General features: G+C 39.8%; 1 protein-coding gene across 8 annotated transcripts in view; it reads right to left on the reverse strand.

The window, feature by feature from the left end:
- Positions 1-18472, reverse strand: part of NTNG1 (netrin G1) — a 149132-nt gene that overhangs the window by 76588 nt on the left and 54072 nt on the right. For all 8 annotated transcript variants that reach the window (XM_027880460.1, XM_027880456.1, XM_027880459.1 and 5 more), the window contains exon 3: positions 7365-8005. In XM_027880460.1, the coding sequence (XP_027736261.1) occupies positions 7365-8005 (641 nt within the window). The remainder of the gene's footprint in view (positions 1-7364; positions 8006-18472) is intronic.

An 18472-nucleotide genomic window follows, 5' to 3' on the forward strand; every position in this document is an offset into this window, starting at 1 on the left:
TAGGTTTAATGTGCAGCGTAACAGAAATACTGGTGGCAGTTAAATGGGAACCACCATGTCACTCTACTTTCGGGACAGCATTGCTATCATTAACATTTGTACCACTACTCCCTTCCATGCCTGTTTTGTGAGTGATGGTGCACAGAGGACAGATTATAACAATCCACTGTGCTTCTCTGCCAATCTTTCTTAAGTGTATTTCAAAATACTTTATAAATCTTAACATATCAGATACTGGCTAATATCAAGGGACAACACACATCTGGAGAGGGTGGAAGTGGGGATGCTGCATGGCAGAGAGGAAAGGCACTCTGCATAGCTACTACCACAAAGACACAAATAGATTTAAGGGAGAAAATGAAAAGAATCACAAGTCTTCCAGGGGGTTTACAAGGGAGAAGCAGACAACTATTGACATTTGCAAAAACATCAAAGTCAGAAGATAGACCCAAGGGTTCAAAGGAAGAGCATAATTTTAGAAAACTGCCCTCCAGCACTAGAATAGGGGCATGTGTATATACCATGTATTGCATTATCCACAGAATGTCCCTCGTCAGACTTAACCTACAGTATAAAGCTATAGATTATCAGTCTCTTCCTAAAATGTTTTTGTTTAGTTTTGGCTTATTTTAAAATGGTGTCTATCACCCCAGAAATGTCAAAATAATTGCCAGTGAAGTACAGCCATGTTACTCCAGAGTATAGCAGCATTACCAGCATAAAAGTCTGGATGAACTGTTGTGAGAGCAACCAGATGCTGTTCACAGACAGACTCTAAAGCTCCAAGGAGTCAGTGTGCTGCAAAAATTAAAGGTGGTCTCATTCAGGAGTGGTAGCATGTCAAGAAGTTCTCCAGTTCCTGATCCCTTCTATTCAGCATCCTTTTATTTCTACCATGTCCCACAAATCTAACCAGGACACAGCCTGTTCTTCTGCAAAGGGCTGCAGCTAACATTATGCTCTTCTGAATGCGTCAGCAGCCAGACTTTCTCTTGGGAATGTTACCTGCAGCAAACTCCTCATCTCCTTTTCCCTGACCATATTGCTGCCTGCTAAATTCACAGCACTGCCATTTTTTTCTGTAGCTCTTTCCTTAATATTCCGTGAACGAGATTATATTCTATGAAAACAGAATTACAGCAATGTTGAAAACTTACCCTGTTGTTAAGCCCAGTTAACAAAATGTTAAACCCGTGCTTTGCTGAGGCTTTTTGCACTACAGCCTGCTGTGATCAAGTAGGGACCATGATGGTTCCCTTTGTGCCCAGGTCACCAGTACTGCTGAGCCACATTAATCCCAGAGATGGACTCAAGAGTGAACAGGAGGAAGGGTTCCCACAGACCCCACATAATGATACTATTAAACCTTGACCTTTACTAACTCCCTTTCCAGTTTCTGAATAGGTCTTTCCACGTGACTGTATCACTGGACTTGGCAGAATTGTCTTGCTTTACATGAGCCTTATGATTCAAAGATGACAGAGCATGAAAAGGCTGAGAGGTGTGTTTTTTTCCTATTTCTTTTAATCAGAAGCTGAGATAGCCTTCTTACTTCTGTACTCCTCTCTCTTTTCTTTCTTTCTTTCCTTCCTTCTATCCTCTCTTCCTTTCCATCACTTGTTCTCCCTTGTTCCTCCTATATGCATTTGAAGCTCGCTGGGTTACTAAGGGTAACTTCACTAACATTACTCCTGAATTACAGGATTGCATCTGAAACTAATGCCAGGATTAGTCTCTTGTTTCAGTACTTCTCATAACATACAGGGAGTGACACAGAGCACGCTATGGCACTGTTTTAAAGAGAAGTAAGAGAACAGACAGCAAAGTTTCAAATATTTCCATATATCAGGGAAAGCTGAATGTTTATTTATTACAGCTAACAAAAAGAAATTAACAGAGAGAGAGAAACATCACCTGTGCCAGGAGAAAGTATGTGGATATTTTGGTTTCAACTACTACCTTCTGAGGCACTTCACCCACTGAGAAGTGTCCAGGAAAAATCAGCTCCTAAGCACATGGAATTAGCTACTGAGATGGCAGGCAATACTACCATGCTGATACCCATGGAAAGGATCAGAACGGAAACTTAACAAACCCACACCTAAAAGTTAGTAGTTCCTATTACTTGTGAAATAGTTGGAAATTTAAAAACTTTTAATGTGATAATATGTTGCACCACTGCAGCTTTAACTTCAATCCAAAGGACATTCCTGTGCCAGAAATCATTTGTATATGTGATCCAGGAGATCCTTAAGCTTATTTCAGTGTTTGCATTAAATTGAACTCTTTTCAAATGAAAAGCTTAAAAGAAAGAAAGTTTCTGCAAGCTATTGGAATCACTGAATTTATTCAGAAAGGCTCTTTGGATAGCTTTTCTGCATACAAAGCAACACAGAAAGAAAAAATTCTCATTTCTTTCATCAGGAGTTTTATCTCTGTTCCTTTAATATTCAATGGCAAAATGAATTATACTACAAAAAGGCTCGGTGCATCTCCTCAAACACCCCGATCCTTCATGATACTGAGCTTCCTTGAAAGACAGCTGGGGGAAATCAGTATGGAAATACTTGACATCTTGCAAAACGAGCCAAGAAAAGATGATCAAATGCTAGTGAGCAAAGGTGGGGAGTGAAACTTGGTGATTTAAACCCACTATTTATAAAAGCATATAGCAGAATGAGAGTCCTGGGCAGCATTCAGGCTCCACTGCTCTGCTCCCCTTCCAGTCACTATGACAGACCACAGTGAGCTGATGGACAGGACTTGTGTCTCTGGGATGGAGGTGAAAAGCAGTATTATCTGAACACAGGCAGGAGTAAAACCCATCCAGGACACCTGTATTGAGTAAACCACTGGAGACTGTGTGAATACACCCTGTGACCATTTAATTATTGCAATTCCTGATGATCCTAGATTTGTTTACAGAAAATGATGGACCATTTTCCTTAGTGACATATGACAGTAGATATATTAAAAAAAGCAAATTGCACTTGGGAGTTAAAGATAAATTGACACACTCTTAAAAGCATACATTTCTTTTTCTTTCCTGTTCTCTAATGAGTTCATAATTTAATCAGAGAAACTGCTAGATTCCCTCCAAATACTAGTAGAAATCTCAAAGGAGAACAAGCTGCTTATGCAAGTGTTCCTGTAAAACAAAGACTATTCAAGTACAGTAAATAAATATTAGAAGCAAGAATGGTATTCAGTTGTCTCCTTAAAAGCTTGAAGCCTATGTATCTTAATATTGATGGTCTGGTTCTGAGCTGAACACCAAAGAAAACATTTTGTATTATAAATAAAATGACAGTATTTCTGTCTATTATCACTTCCCTAGGGAAAAAGCCTGTTTTTGGGTAAATTAGAGGGATATTATGCCAAGTGTATGACAGAGAAACATGCAGTTTTAATCCAATTAATCCATCCCTAGACTGGATGTGCAGAATGAGCAAGAGGATGAAACCCAGTAGAGCCCAGAGTCCCTGGTGGGACCTGCAGAAGGTGGCAGTGAGAGCCCCCCACTCAGGGGAAGGGCACTCACCCACCCCAAATCCACCACAAGCCTCACTGAGCGGTTCAGGGTCACAACTGGCAGGAGGGGCAGGCTGACTAAGAAGACAGAAAAGCTCCAAACTCCTAAGTAGAAAATATACCTTCCTTTGGAGAAATTTATTCAGATACTGAGATGGATTTAAATTTAGAAGCGATAATGTGAGAGCAAGAAAGTGTTAAAATTGAGGTTACTTTTCATTTGTGTACTGTGAGTTAGAGGTTTCTTTTGCTTCTGGAACAGCAATAGTAGCTGAGATGGGGTCAGAAAACCCTGGAGCTTAAATACAGAAGCTTCAAGGCGAGACGAGTATAAAAATAAATTCCAAAGGGCTTAATAACATTGTACAGAGGCTGGATATTCTGGTGTCAGAAAGAAACTGGTGGCTCTTAGATCAAAACATAATCATTCAAAAGCAATAAAAGCCTTTGTTTTAGCCAGCTACTCATTCTGTTACCCACTGGGACAATGTTTTTTTTTACTAGCATCCCAAATTACAGTTAATTTACAGTGTATAAATGTACCTGTCACTAAAAATATAACAGTTAGAGCAAAAATACTTTAAAATGAACATTGTTAAACCTTTAGCAGTCTGATCCAAAATCTGCTAGGAACCTTTTGCTTGACTTCAAAGGAATTATTATCAGCATTTTAGTGAACTTCTTCTGCAAAAAGAAATGTTTAAAAGTGGGAGCTGTACCTCATGGCTTACTGCCAGGACTGTCCTTCACAAGGAGTCAGAGACAGGCAGAGCCTGCAGACAGCTCAGGCCACCTTTGCAGGCAGCAAAGTGAGAGAAACCTTCCCGAGGTTACTGCACAGGATCCTCCGCAGCAAGGCCAGACCAGGGGAAAAATGTCTGCTCTTTCTTAGCTTCCCATCCCAGAAGACTTTATTTATGCATTAGTTGACCTTTCTAGTCGTTGGACCATCTTGCTTCAGCAGTTAATTAACACAAGTGCCATAATTTAATACAGTTAATGCTACTTTATGCCCTTTAATGTACCTTCCATTAGTGATATTATTGTAGTATTACCCTGTAAATTAAAATAAGATCAAGACTAAGAGAGGGTCCCTTTAATTAAGGTACTGGCACACTACAACGTCCATTATTCACTAGAAAAAAATCACCCTGATTTAGTGAAGCAGACCATCAGTAATTCAGAATTAGTTCATGTGGATTATTAGGTTTCTTGAATAATGTGAGCACAATGGGGTTGCTGAAATTGCTAACAGCCATGTTTCCTTTCTTCATCACCTTAATAAATACACAATGGAAGTGGTAAATTGAAGATGAATAAACAGGTGGTAATAGAGGAGGGAAGGCACTCATTGAGAGTACACAGGTTTTCATCTCTAATGCAACATACATCAGCCTTATTTCACACCAAAATGCAAACCACTGACAAAACAAACCCTATATTAGGTGGGCAAATCTCCTATCAATAATTCATTGTGAAGTATTAACCACCCCAGTATCCTGTATATTTAACACGGTGGTTTTAAGATAGATGCTTTTCACTGTCATTGTTCCTTAAAACACATTATGAAACAAATTATATTTTAAGCTGCCTTTAGAAATGTACTATTATGAAATTTGGTGATTTTAACTATACTTAACCTACAGGTTATGTTTTTCAGAAAAAAAGGGTGTCTGCTAGCATTCCCTACATGTCAAGTTCGTTGGCAATGTCCCTTTGTATCCCATCTTCATGGAATAGTCTAAGCTACCTTTACCAAATGTATACAAATATCTGGGTCTGAAAGCCCATGATATGAAACACTGCAGCAAAATAAAATACATTTGTAACTTACTTTCCAGTTAACATCCTAAATTAAGCTGGAACAACTGGAAAGCTCATCTGAATCAGAAACAGTGGCACAACCACCCTGGTAACCCTCGGTTCCTTCCACCAGTTACCACGCTCAGTGCGCGCCAGGGCACATGCCTGGAATGCTGATTGGGAGACTCTGGAGGGGGCTATAAGGTTTCTGGTGGAGACAAAAAAATACCTAAAACCAGGTGACAGTGGGCTTTCTGCAAGTTACATTTGGTGCACCTTAACAACCAGGAGGTGTGTATTGCAGCCCCACAGCTACTTAGCAGTAAGCAAGCCCTGAAGTCTTTAACAAGGAGGGTTCACAAGATACTGAAGGAAACGGCACCAAATCCCTAAAGAGCTGGTTCTTCTCATTAGCAGAATGGTGATAAGAATTCACATGAATCTAATCTAGTGAGGTACTATTACATATCAGATATTTCTTTTAAAGCATGTGTCCAATTACTGCAGCATTTAGACAACAAGCATCAGCATCAGATAAGTTCTCTGTACAGTCACGCTTCATTTCTGTAGATAATTTTTCACAAGACTGCTGAGCCCCAGATGTTCTTAGAAGGTTTCTGTTTCTAATTTGCATGCAATGCACTCTTTTTTAATCCTTCAGATGCTTTCTTTGATAAAGTACTGATAGTCTAATTGAAATCAGACTAAGCTCCAAATGGGTTTTCAGATGGGGAGCAGGCTTTCCTTAAAGCCTAAGGATCTTCAAATCCTGAGCTTTGATATGATGCCTCATAGAGCTAACCTATGTGGAACCCAATGGAGAAAGAATATACATTAAATAGAACATAGGTGTTATTTTTTTTATACACTGAGGCTAATTTTATCAAACTAATTCAAAGCCTGTCTTAAGCTGTTCATGATCCCTGTAGTCCTCCCAAAAGACTTTTGAAAACTAATTTACAATGTAACTAATGAGTATTACAACAAGAATTCTTTAAACAGCAACATTTGTCTTACACTTTCTAATGTTACATTAGTGATTCCTCATGCATGAGTATGTATTTGGTGTGGACAGAGATGACTGTAACTACACACTAAATGTATAGTCCTAAGAAATGTATTTTGATGATTTTGATTTCCACCACAGGAATAATAAAAATATAGTCACCAGTGTTGCATATAATCACAGTAGCTATTTTTTTTTCACTCAGTTCTGTGTCTGCAAAAAGAGTCCCTGGCCTTCCAAGATGCTTTAGCTTTTCCATTTGTTTTGATACTTAGCTTCTCTAAAAAAAAAAAAGAAAGAAGATTTTTAAATTGGAAGACTTCAACTCTCTACAGAAGAAACAGAGGAGAAAGATAAGGTATATTAGAGAGGTGAGTGAATTGCTAATAGAGATGATCCCATTTATTTCTTTGGAACAAACTGACATCCAAGACACATGTAAAAGGATCACCCTCCTGCTTGAGGGCATCAGTCAATTGCTAGTTTGAGTTGGGAAGACAAATTCCCAATAGGAATGTCATCACAGAGTTATTATTTTTGGGACTATAGCACCTGATACCGGCCACTGCTTGCCCTAGAGGGAACCTTTGTCTTGAAACCAGCTGAATAATCATCTTTGTTATATTCAAATCAGTCTCTCTAAAACACTGTTGGTTTTTTTCCATTTTAAATCAGCTTCACTGCATTTCAGAGCTAATTAAAGTACAAGGAATGGACTCTACTCTCCGCTGCCCTCCTTGTTCACAGCTGGACCTAGTGGGAAGGGTTCATGCAAAGGCTGCTGTATCAATCACAGCTTACATTAAAGGCCTGGAAAAGTCAAATGATAAAACAGAATTTCTGGGTTTAGTTAAATGCTATCAGAGCAGGCTCCAACTACACAAAAGAAGAAAGTGCCCCAATGCCAGGGTGAATTCCTGAGCCAACATATGAAAATGTCATCATGTTTAGGGAAATAAACAGTTTTGACTAACTTCTAAAATCAAACACACATGCTTGTTTCTGAAGTTATATATTCACTTACCTTCCATATACCCTTATGTCAGAAATTGCATAAAAGTAGCGTGCCAGGTGTTGCTCATCTACATATATTTCACCCGTTGCTGGTCTAAGCAGTCTTATCCTCAGATCCGTGATGGTAAAGAAATCTCTTAACTTCTTGGTTGTGTCAAGCTGGCCATAGAGAGAAGCCATGTTATGAAGCCGAGGTCCAGCAAAAAAAGCAAATCTATCTTTAATTTCAAAGTGGATTATTTTACTATTTGTCATGTACCCAGTAGAATATTCCTCTGTGCAAATGATTTCTAGGACTGTGTGCTGTGATAAATCCCTCACTGATTTTGGATCCATGTGAAAAGCATCTAAGCAGTCCGTGGCATAGTATTGGTAGGGCTGCCATGTTCGTCCATAGTCGAGTGATTTCTCCAGGATCATTTGGTCTGGACGGCCAGATTCAAAAGTGATAACTATGTTATCTGTGAGCTCAATGGTTTTGTTCCAGGAGAGCGTAATATTAACATGAAGAGGCTTTGGATAATCCTTCCAAGTTGTGGACTGCCAAAATGTGGAGGGATGTCTTCCTTCAAGATCAAACATCAGTTCTGGAGGATGAGCCAGTTCTTGGGTACTCGCATCACATTCATTATTGCACATGTAGGGATTCCCCTGAAAAAGAGCAAAACAGTGTTACAGGAGGCACAGTATAGGTGCCTGTGACACATGAAGACGTTTCTTGACTGAGAACTGCTGCTTTTTCTCCAGGAGTTAAACCAAGAAATTAAAAAAAACCAAATGCTTTCAAGTAATACCTCTATCTTAATGAGATTTATCCTGGCCGGTTTACCTGTTAAAGTAAATGTACAAACAAAACATATAGAGCATCCTTGCTTCTGTAATATTGACATTTTTCTTAGTGTACGTTAAAAAAAGAAAAAGCCTTATTTACCCTGAATGGCTCAGACCAGGGGTTGAATCACAAAAGACTGAGAATAGTATGCAAGTCTCTAATAGTTCAGTAACTCCAACTCTTCTTAGAAAGTGCAGCAGCCAAAGAGAATTCCTTTTCAAAGTAAGTATGTTCCTCAGAGGTCCACCCACAAAAGAAGTAATTTTTAGGGCAAGTGTTTAGGAGGAGTGTTTTCTGGTTAGCACTGCACCCTGTATGTACAGTATGAAACAGTACACCTTCAAGTTTCCTTTCACCCAGATGTGGAATTTATCATATTTAACTGTGCTCCCAGCTCAACACCACCTTGCCTTAAAATGTCTTATACTTGCCACCAAAAGCCAGTAGAAAAACAGTGCTCTGTTTGCTCTGGGGCTTGACTCAGATATCTGCCATCTTACTACAGGGTACTGAAGTACTTTAGGAAACACTTTTCATGAGGCACCAGCTTCAATTTATCAGAACAAGATAATCCAGCACTTGATTAGGTGGGAGATGTCAGCAGCTTCAGCTGGAACATTGCCAAGGTGGCTGTAGCTCTGAACTGAGGGTTGAGTTAAAAACAGCAACAAAAAAAAGCTTGCCAATAGAGCACAGCTTTTATTGCTGCTTGTCCTCTGTAGCAAGGTGAAAGTGAATTATTCTCTTTCTGGCCTTTTGATGCATTAACTTGCACACTACAATCTTCCGCTTCTTCACAAAAGCTATTTTGTCTGCTGATTGGGGATATCTTGTAGCAGTTGCCAAGATATCAGACCCCGTGGGCTGCACTGAATCACGTATGTCTAATTTCACCTTTCAGCAGTACATTAGTATTTTGCTACTTGTTCATTCTGCGTTTGTTCCAGAGAGTAACTGCTGCTCTATATCCTTCCCTGTGCCTGACATACAGATGGTGGAAGAAGCCATGCCTCTATTCACTGATGGTCAGCACTGCTGGGGAAAAATATGCACGTGCCTATACCTAGCAGAGCTCGATGAGGTTACAAGTGTAGCTATTACTGCCATTAATCAGAGTTCCCTGCACCTACCCTGAAAACAGAAAAAGCCCCAGTATGATGATCAACCTTTTCTTTTCTTATAATTACAGTTATGCTTCTCTCCATCTCAAAGCCTCAGGGCAATGAAGCAATTCAATGCCATCCACTGTGGGAAATGGGTTTCAAACATCAGTTTCCACCTTAGCCACTGCTCTGCTCCTTGACATACTCGCACAAAACACAAGCAAAAGAACTTCTGCACTCACTTTGCCCTCCCCACTGGCAAATTCCTCTTGCCTGGGCTGGAAAATAGTATTTTCTTTCTCTCTCTCTTTCATGTTAATACAGATGAATGCTAAAACTGACAATGATTCACTGGGACTAGAAGTTAGGAAAGAAAACTACAAGACAGCAAAAAGGGTTATTTGAAAAACAGCATGCTGCTGACAGCTTCAAAGCATGCAGCTGTAACTGGAAATACTCTGAAAAATATTGTCTATAATAAGTCCCTGTTACAGCTCTGATTTCAAGCTCATGGTTGCTATTTCTATGCCTTCCTTTTGAATAAAACAGTGAAAATTAAAACTAAGTTTCAAGAAGAATAGAGAAAACACCGAATATTTGAATATTTAAGCTCCATTCAATATATCCGATATAAATGCCAGAATTTGCTAAGTTACATAGGTCTTTTCTTTTCCTCAGGGAAAACAAAGATATTGTGAAATCTGTAAGGTTCCAGAGCCTTTGGCTATATGTAAATATCAGTTTTACAGAAAATGCTGAGAGCTGCGTAAATCACACCTGTCTGAGGCTTCCTAGAAAACTCTGGTCCCTTTTGTACCCAGTGCCATAAAGCTGCCTGTGTACCTATAACCTACATGCTTCTGCCCTTGCTTTTGTAAAAGCAACTTCACTGGGAGGTCATGGGTATCGAAACCCAGCAAACAAATGCTCCTGTGCAGCCAGACAGGTGCATTGAGCACTGCTGAGGGATGGCTTTGTTTTCCTGTTCCACAAACAACCACTGAGTCTGTTGTGATTCTTCGTGTTAAAAACTAAAGCTGCGCTGATCCACTAGTCCCTGGATGCTGGAGGAGGCATGTTTTATGACTTCCAGAGGGTAACCCAGATTGTATGGAATGCTGTCTTTCTTTCTGTATATTAGTTGATTTATTCTGCTCCCTTTGCCTTTTATCTTCCGCTTTTTAGCAAAAGCTGAGGTGCCAACAGAATCAGAGAATATCTAGGAGAGGGGCCTCCAAAAAAAACACAAGCTAGTGTGAATGAAGTAAGATGATGAGAGCTGGTGACAATAAGTTACCTAAAAGAATGGCACAGTGAATGCATAACCTCCCAAATAAATGGAATTATTGTTTAAATTTTATGGTACACAGTTCCATTTTAAGAGGTGTATGATTTGATGACACCAAAATAACCTGTGTGGAGTTCAAGTAAAGAGAAAATTAGGAGAAAAATAGCTAAGCTGATAAAAGGTGATAAAAATAATGTCCTGAATTCTAACACTGGGACAAGGAGAGAAATTATGAGCTTAGGTAAGTTCCCCTCTGTCTACTGACATGGCAACTGCTGACGTAATTTTGAAACATTTAACACAATTATTGCTTCAGAGGCTTGGAGTCAAGTTCCCATTTTCTCTACCAGCCACGTGGCTTTAAACTGCTTCTAAATAATTTTAAATGTAATTTGCATGGTAAGTCATACTAACACTACCAAAACAGTGTAAAAGGGTATTACTCTGCATGAACATCCCCTAGTACATGTTATTATGAAAACAATTAATTTAAATGTGATTAGTTACATATTTTAATGTCTTGATCTCTATAATAATCCTCTTTAAGACTTCTGTCTCAGTAAAATACAACAGAATACAAAACTTTCCCTGATTTGTGAAAACTAAGCTCAGTCTGTGCTGGGGACAGCTAAAGGACCAGAGCATTAGCAACTGCAGTTTTGTGACTAGCAGGCAGCCATAAATAAATCTTCATTTAAGCCTTCCAAGGAGCAGCTCTTCTGAAGGACAAGGTGGAAAATATTTACAGCTTTTTAAATTGATATTTAAGCCATTAGGAGAGCTCTAAATAATTAAAAACTGATAAATACTTCTAAGCACTTTACTGCCAATTAGAATAAAAGGTAGCTGAGTCTTTCCCAGCACCATGACCATCTAGAAGAAACCCACTATTTTCCTGTACAGTAATTGGAGACTGATTTTAATAGCTCCTTGCAGGTAAGCAAATGAGGTTGCTATTTATTTTGGTTTTGGCTGCTCAAGGAATTAAAAATATTACCAAAACTACTGACATAGTCTAAAAGTTTTGGCTTTAGGAATAGGTACCTACTTTGCAGGCACAGCAAAGGCATATGGCTGCATCACATGATTTGATCACGTTCAGCCCTGGCTGGAAAAAGCAGAGTAGGGCTGACAGGTCCCAGTAGGATTTCCCCTCAATTATCTGGATTTAGCTTGTTTTAGCAGAGTAATGTCTGTTTGTGCCAGCCAGTTTGAACTTCCAAAGTGGTGTCTGAGGAGCTCTGCAAGTGTCCCTGCCTGGGATGGGGTGCTGGGGCTGGCTTTGCTCCTGCTGGGCAGCACTGCCTCCCGAGGAACAGCTCAGTGATTGATGGGACAGTGACTCTAGAGTGAGGATTTTGGTTAAAAACAGAGGTCTAGCAGTAGTATGACCTTTGAATGTCAGCAGAGGAGCCAGCAGCAGAGCTGAAGCTGCCATTCAAGGGTTAAAGTTCGAGTGCTGCTGCTCAGGTGAAGCCTCTGGCCTCTCACCAATACAGCTCCTCAGTGACACCCACACAGGCTTATGGTTTGATTGAAGATGTTGCTTCTTTCAATCTGTTCCCTGTCCACACTAACACCTCATGGACTTTTTCACTCAGGAACAAAGACAGAGGGGCTTAACCCTTCTTTAGCATGAATATTGGAAGCTGTATCACAGATTACATGCTGTAATAGACACCTGGCTAAATCCCTACAGAGGATTATAACTTGCATTTTCAAACTGGGGAAGGTTGCTGAGGTCAAGCAGGCCAAGATTTTAAGAAGAAGCAAAATACATTTTCAAGAAGTGAATCACAGCAACTGATTTTTATACCACTGCCTCAAGGTAATTAGCTCAGATGCACAAGACAAGAAATAAATAAAACCTGACTCACGTTTGGAGAGAGGCTATATGGTAAATTACTGCATTCAAATCACACTTTTTGAAATAATAGAGTATTTCTGTTTTCAAGAGACCATACAATTAGTTCACTTGCTGTCAAGCTGTACATTGTCAATGACTAATTAGACAGTAATAACTAATAGCAGCAATTGCCCTAATGCTTACATTTTGCATGTGGTTTCTAACCAGGAATTACTTGTTTACCATGAAAGAGCCAGATTATGGAACCATTAATTGTGAGATACTACTCATTAGGTGTTGTCCTACTAAGGGCAAACAGTGTGGTGGAGGATTGGCAAGGCACAGGATTTGTTGCATGATAATTGATGTTATCAAACTCTTTACATCCATTAGCTGGTTTGAGAGCATCGTGATTAGTGTCTGCAGAACTACTGTTGTGATGAAGACAGGAATGGCTGTAGACAAGAACATTTTACCATCAATAGCTCTTCATCACTGCAGTGACAGCATTTTAAGTTAAAGTAATTTAAGTTAAGAAAGAAAAAGTGCTAAAATTTCTTTGGAAGATTTCAAGCTCTTTCACAGAGCTCCCAAGTGAGAAGCATCTGGATGGCCAGACAAGCACTTTGAACTCTGAGCTGCAGGCTGAACAATATACATTCTTCAAAATGAGTAAAAAAGAAAATAAAAGCATATTTAAATCAATAACTTCTGGGGAGACTTAAAAGGATTAAACCAGGGAGGATGTGAATGGCCAAAAATAGATAATAATGCTTAACAACTTCGTGCAGTTTTAAGCTTGAAAGTACATTGCAGATTATGGCCCTGATCCTGCAACAAACTCGGTGCAAGAAGGCCCATAAAATTCAGATTTAAAAAAGATATTTAAGCCTTTAAAGATCTGGCACTTTGCCTTGTGGAACACAAACCTAGCTAATTAATCTTCATGACAACACCTCCATGAGGTATGGAATTCTATCCCAAATTTACATATAGATGCAGAATTAGAGAGAAATGCTTTTCCGTGATGAGCTCTGTAATCCCTGATTATATTGTACTGTTTCTTCCAAAGCCTTTTGGTAGATCATGTGAAGAGTAGTTCTCAGGTTATTGCCTCTCTTCAATACTATGAATTGAAAATGTATCATAGGAAAACATTTTAATATTTGCAGCACAAATTTGGTGCTGCAAAGGCATTTAATTCCTAGCAGAACATTCTCTCCTTTTAGATACTTTAGTTACTTTTTAGAAATGCTTTTCAATTTATTTTATGAGGGAAATGGAGTTTTGTTTCCTCTGAAATATCTCTACCCACTTTTGGGGGGTGAAAATTCTATTTATTCCTAGTGGGTAGCTTTATGCTTCTCAGACTATCTTTGACTTGGCAGCCTTGCTGATGCTATTTTGACCCCTCCGTCATTCCGGCATAACCTTAAGGCAGATCTACTGGCACTGATCCAAGTGTGGTTTTGTTATTTCAGATGCTCAATATTGGTGTTTTCCTCCTGTATCAGCAGGTCTCTGGCAATATGATCACCTTCCTATTTATAACTTATGCAGTGTCATGACATGTAACACTGGGACCCCACTGTGCTGAGCTCTGGCAAATGTTCCAAGAAAACCTGAGTTACTTTTACACCGGATGCATATCTAGATTTGAGAAGCTGACATCCCAAGATATGTAGCATCCCCTTCTCCCAGCACACTGGCACTTGTCCTGGGTAAACCAGCCCATCCATGAGAGCAATCCTTGGACAAGGCAGCAGAGGGTATCGATTTCCAGCACAGTGCTCAGCTCACATCAGTACATTTTCATCTGATCCACTTTTCCAGCCATCCTGCTGCCCTCCAGGAGCTCCGGCATGGAAGTCATGCAGGAGATACAGGGGTGTCCTCCACTGGGAATAGCTTATACAGTCAGTAATAACCACCTTGGGTGTCTCTACCGTAGATTTTGTGTTCTGGTACAGCTCTCATCTTGCTCACTTTCTGATTATTTTGGATTATGCATGAGTTAGAATGGGTAGAAAGGGGTAGAAAGAAGGAGATTTTTCACTGCAGTTGAAAGGTGTCATTCCTGGGCAAGGAAAAGCCAGCACAAAGGAACTTGGTCCATTATCATGAAAAGATATCAGTGATCGCAGAGATCATGGAGGGAATTAAATCATGGTGACAACAGGAGGAATCAACGTTCTGGAAACACTGAAATTAAATACATTTATTTTTATATATTTTTTTAAACTTATTTGTGGTTATAAATGATTGTGTTCAGATTTTTGGTCCAAAAAAGAAAACTGTGGATAGCAAAAAACATCTGAGAAACTATGGAAGACCTCAGCAGGCCTTAATATCTCTGACCAGTCCCACCTGGGCAGCAGGGGTTGACATCCCTGATCAGCCTCAGCTGGGTCCCAAGCCAGGCCCTATTTAAGCTCAAGCTGAGGTCACCATCTGGTCCTTTCTCTTAGGTGGGTTAGAGGGCTGTGTTGCAGTTCTGCCTCCTGGTCTTCCTGATGGGGCTCCCTCTGTGACCCTGCTTCACCTGCTTGTTGTACCTTGGGCTGCTGATGCTCTGTCGATGTCCCCTCACCCCATGTGGGATGGCACCTGTTGATGAGGGCACAGCTGGTGCTGGGGTGGGTATTCCACATCTGTCCCTGCACAGGGTGACTCTGCTCCTGCTGCTCCTTGGAGCCCTGCTCAGGGATATGAGTGACCACTGTGGGCAGGGCTTGGCTGGTGCTCCCTCTCAGTGGGCAAGTGGCAGGAGGGTCTCCGCTGGTGCATGACACAACTGAGTAAGTAAATGTAACTAGTTGTGTGTTTCTATTGCCCACAGGCAAAGTGAAGAAATGTGCTTTGCTATAGTGCTGGAGACAGGTTGTTTGTGATGGCTGTGGCTTCTGCAAAAGGTTGTTCATAGCTTTGCATCTGGTTCCCAAGAAAGCTCCATCTTCTGCCCCAGTGGCACCCACTCCTATGGTAAGGGTCTTATTGGCTTCCTGGTGGACAACTCTGGAGTGGTAACGTGGAGGCTTGTGAAAAGTATTGATGCCACAAGTCCTGGTCACTGAGTACCTTCAGGTACAGGCCATGAATTCCAACCTGAATTTTGTGTAAATCAAATGAAGTGAGCAGAACAGAGCACCAGTGTGGTGTTTAACTGATGAGCTACAATAGTGTTCAGTGCAGTCCTGTCCTGTGCTAATTTCACTGAATGTATCTTACTTGGACAGCTCATTCATCACAGCCCTAAAAGTCATGCACGTACCAACTCTCATGTGAGGTTAGAAATGAGCAGTACAGAAACATAAAAATACTGAAGTTAATGAAAAATACAAGTACAGTGTTGTAATTACTTGAATAAAAACTACATGGCTCTGGATCTCTCCATTAAAGGACAGCTATGATTATTGTGAATACAGTTTGAATGGAATGCCAATGAAAACTTTTTCACTGAGCTGTTACTGATGAGTTATATCTTATTATGGTAAGATACTGGATATAACATGATGGATTTATACTGCAGTTAAAAAAAAATCTTCTGTCCTTAATATATATATCTGGGCTAAACTTCCCCATCATCAAATTGCCATTTAAATAGCTTAATGATAATGCTGAATGCATTATTTACCTTTTGAGAAAGATGTACAAAGCCCCTTATTCTTTTTTCTCTTAGCTATGGTATTTTTCAATCCACAAGCTTTCTAAAATGCTATGTAGGTCATTAACATGGCTTTAATAACTATCTGACTGTCCAGCAAAGCAGACTCTTATAGCTTTCTAATAGCATACAGCTATTCTACAGTGTTCAAATACTTAGAGTAGAACTGCTGCATCTGATTTAAACTTCAAAAGTATTTTACACAAGCACAAACAAAAATGTAAAGTGTAAAACAACAAACTATTTCTAAACAAGCAAAGGTTTTTTGTCTATTCCAATGTATTTAGTATGGTGTAATAAGAAAAGTCCACACTACTACAGGCAGTTACTGTAAAGTAAATTAAAGAATTTTGGGGTTTTTTTCATAATGTCCACTTAACCTCTTTATTACTGATTTCTGTGCAGGTTTCACTAGGTAGTAGAAGTCTGAAATGGTAATGTTTCTCTAGGATTATGTAAAAACACCTTAAGCATTTATATATGAAGTTCACACAGTAACTCAAGGTACATGTTAGGCTGATTGAACAATGATAGGTAATATGTATATGTATGTATAATTAGTGTTTAATAATTTGGGAATTTTCAGGTTCAGTGAAGCTCAAATTATGGTTACAAAGCAGTATCATACAGTTTCAAATGGGTGGTTTGGAAGGTAAGGATGGGTGTAAGGCTACATGTACGTAGAGGGGGACAGAGGGTCCCCAGCCTCGCAGCTGCTCACTTGCTCCCTTCCTCACAGCACAGCAAAACAGACCAAGGGCTTCCAGTCATTCAAGGTAATTTTACACTAAATTAAAATGAGGCTACTCTCTAAAATAGCACAAATTTAACTCTTCTGGATTTGAAGGGGGGGGGGCTTGAAAAAACTGGAGAACAATTCAAGAAACATCATTGTGCTACTTTTCTGGTCCAGCAGCTTCCAGCGTTATCTCTTTCCTTCAGGGTTGTACCTTTGCTGTGGGCTCAGCCCTGCCTCAAGCGAGCATCAGCCTGAAATCCAGCAACGTGCTGCTTGCTCAGCCCTCTCTCTGCACTCCTGCTGGGGAGCTGATGGTTTCTGAGCTGGCAGCTTCTCTCTAAGGACAAATTTCCTGCCAACTTGGGGGAATCCCACCTTTGTGCCTAGCAATTATGGTGAGCTGGATGTGTCTGGAAAGCAAGCACTTTTTTTCCCAGTCTTAAGATTTGCACTGAATCAAGTCTCTGATCTGATGCACTGCTTGGCCAGATGAGTGCTGATACTGCCAGAAGGGATGCAACAGCTGGGAAGGAAGCAAAGCAGTGCAGATAGACTTACTGACTTAAGGGCAACATGAAAATGCACCTAAATAGTGAACAAAGAGTGAAATTAGCCTGTGCTGTCATACTCATGATTATCTGTTAAAATGTCATTTATATATAAAAATAGCTACTTGCTATTTTATAATGTGTTATTTACACGGTAAAAGAATACTCAGGGTGTGTGCATGTGTATTGGGCTTAGGCTCAACCATTTCTGTCCCAACAAAAATGAATTTCAATACATATGTCCCCCCAAGGCATCATTACAATTTTATTTTTACAAAGAGCAGCAAGATTTAGGACAACAGATTCAGATTATTTCTTTTACGACAGATGTAAACACAGCACCTGCAAATGCTACCCGGGTCTGCACTGAGGATACTGCTGTTGCAAGCTCTACAATCTAAATTCAGGTATGAAGAAATCTGGTTTTACTACTGGCAGTACTTTTTTTCCTCTCTGTATGTGCACATACATGCAAGCATGCTTTATATTTTTAATTTGCTTTATTTGATAATTTTATTCTTACCTAAAAGTGGAACTGTAGAATATGCTACACTGGGAAGTACAGCAGAGTGTGATAGAAGATATGTCATGTTATGTCCTTGTGATTGTAGGTTTTATGTTTTACTCAGAATCCTGGTAGTTTGTATTAATGAAGATTGAGGTAGCCAAATGCACTGTAAATCAGTACACATATCAAGATATTCTGATTGACAAACACTTTACACAAGACTATTTTCATGCACTGAAACACACAACTCCTGTATGAGGAAGTTAAAAGGCAAACTAACTAAACCAAACCCCAAACCTTAACTAGCTTTGTAAAGATAGAGTCCCTGTTTAAGTATTCACCCTCAGAAACAAGATCTTACCATTTATTTCCCACTTATAATTTCCACCAACCATCTTTTAAGATGGTATTTGCTTGCCTAAATGTGCAGCTACACAGTCATTCTGCAAAATCTCTGGGATGTCGACTATGAATTATGGCCAGATAATGAGCAGAAGTATACCAAATCCTCCATGGTATTCATTAATGGTTGCCTGTGACAAACCACTGTCAGCTTTAATAGTTTTCCTGGGGTAATTCCTGCATCCTCT

This window comes from Empidonax traillii, unplaced genomic scaffold, assembly GCF_003031625.1.
Source record: "Empidonax traillii isolate 1590-97213 ecotype Southwest subspecies unplaced genomic scaffold, ASM303162v1 scaffold69:size3087049, whole genome shotgun sequence".
NCBI classification, from domain to species: domain Eukaryota; kingdom Metazoa; phylum Chordata; class Aves; order Passeriformes; family Tyrannidae; genus Empidonax; species Empidonax traillii.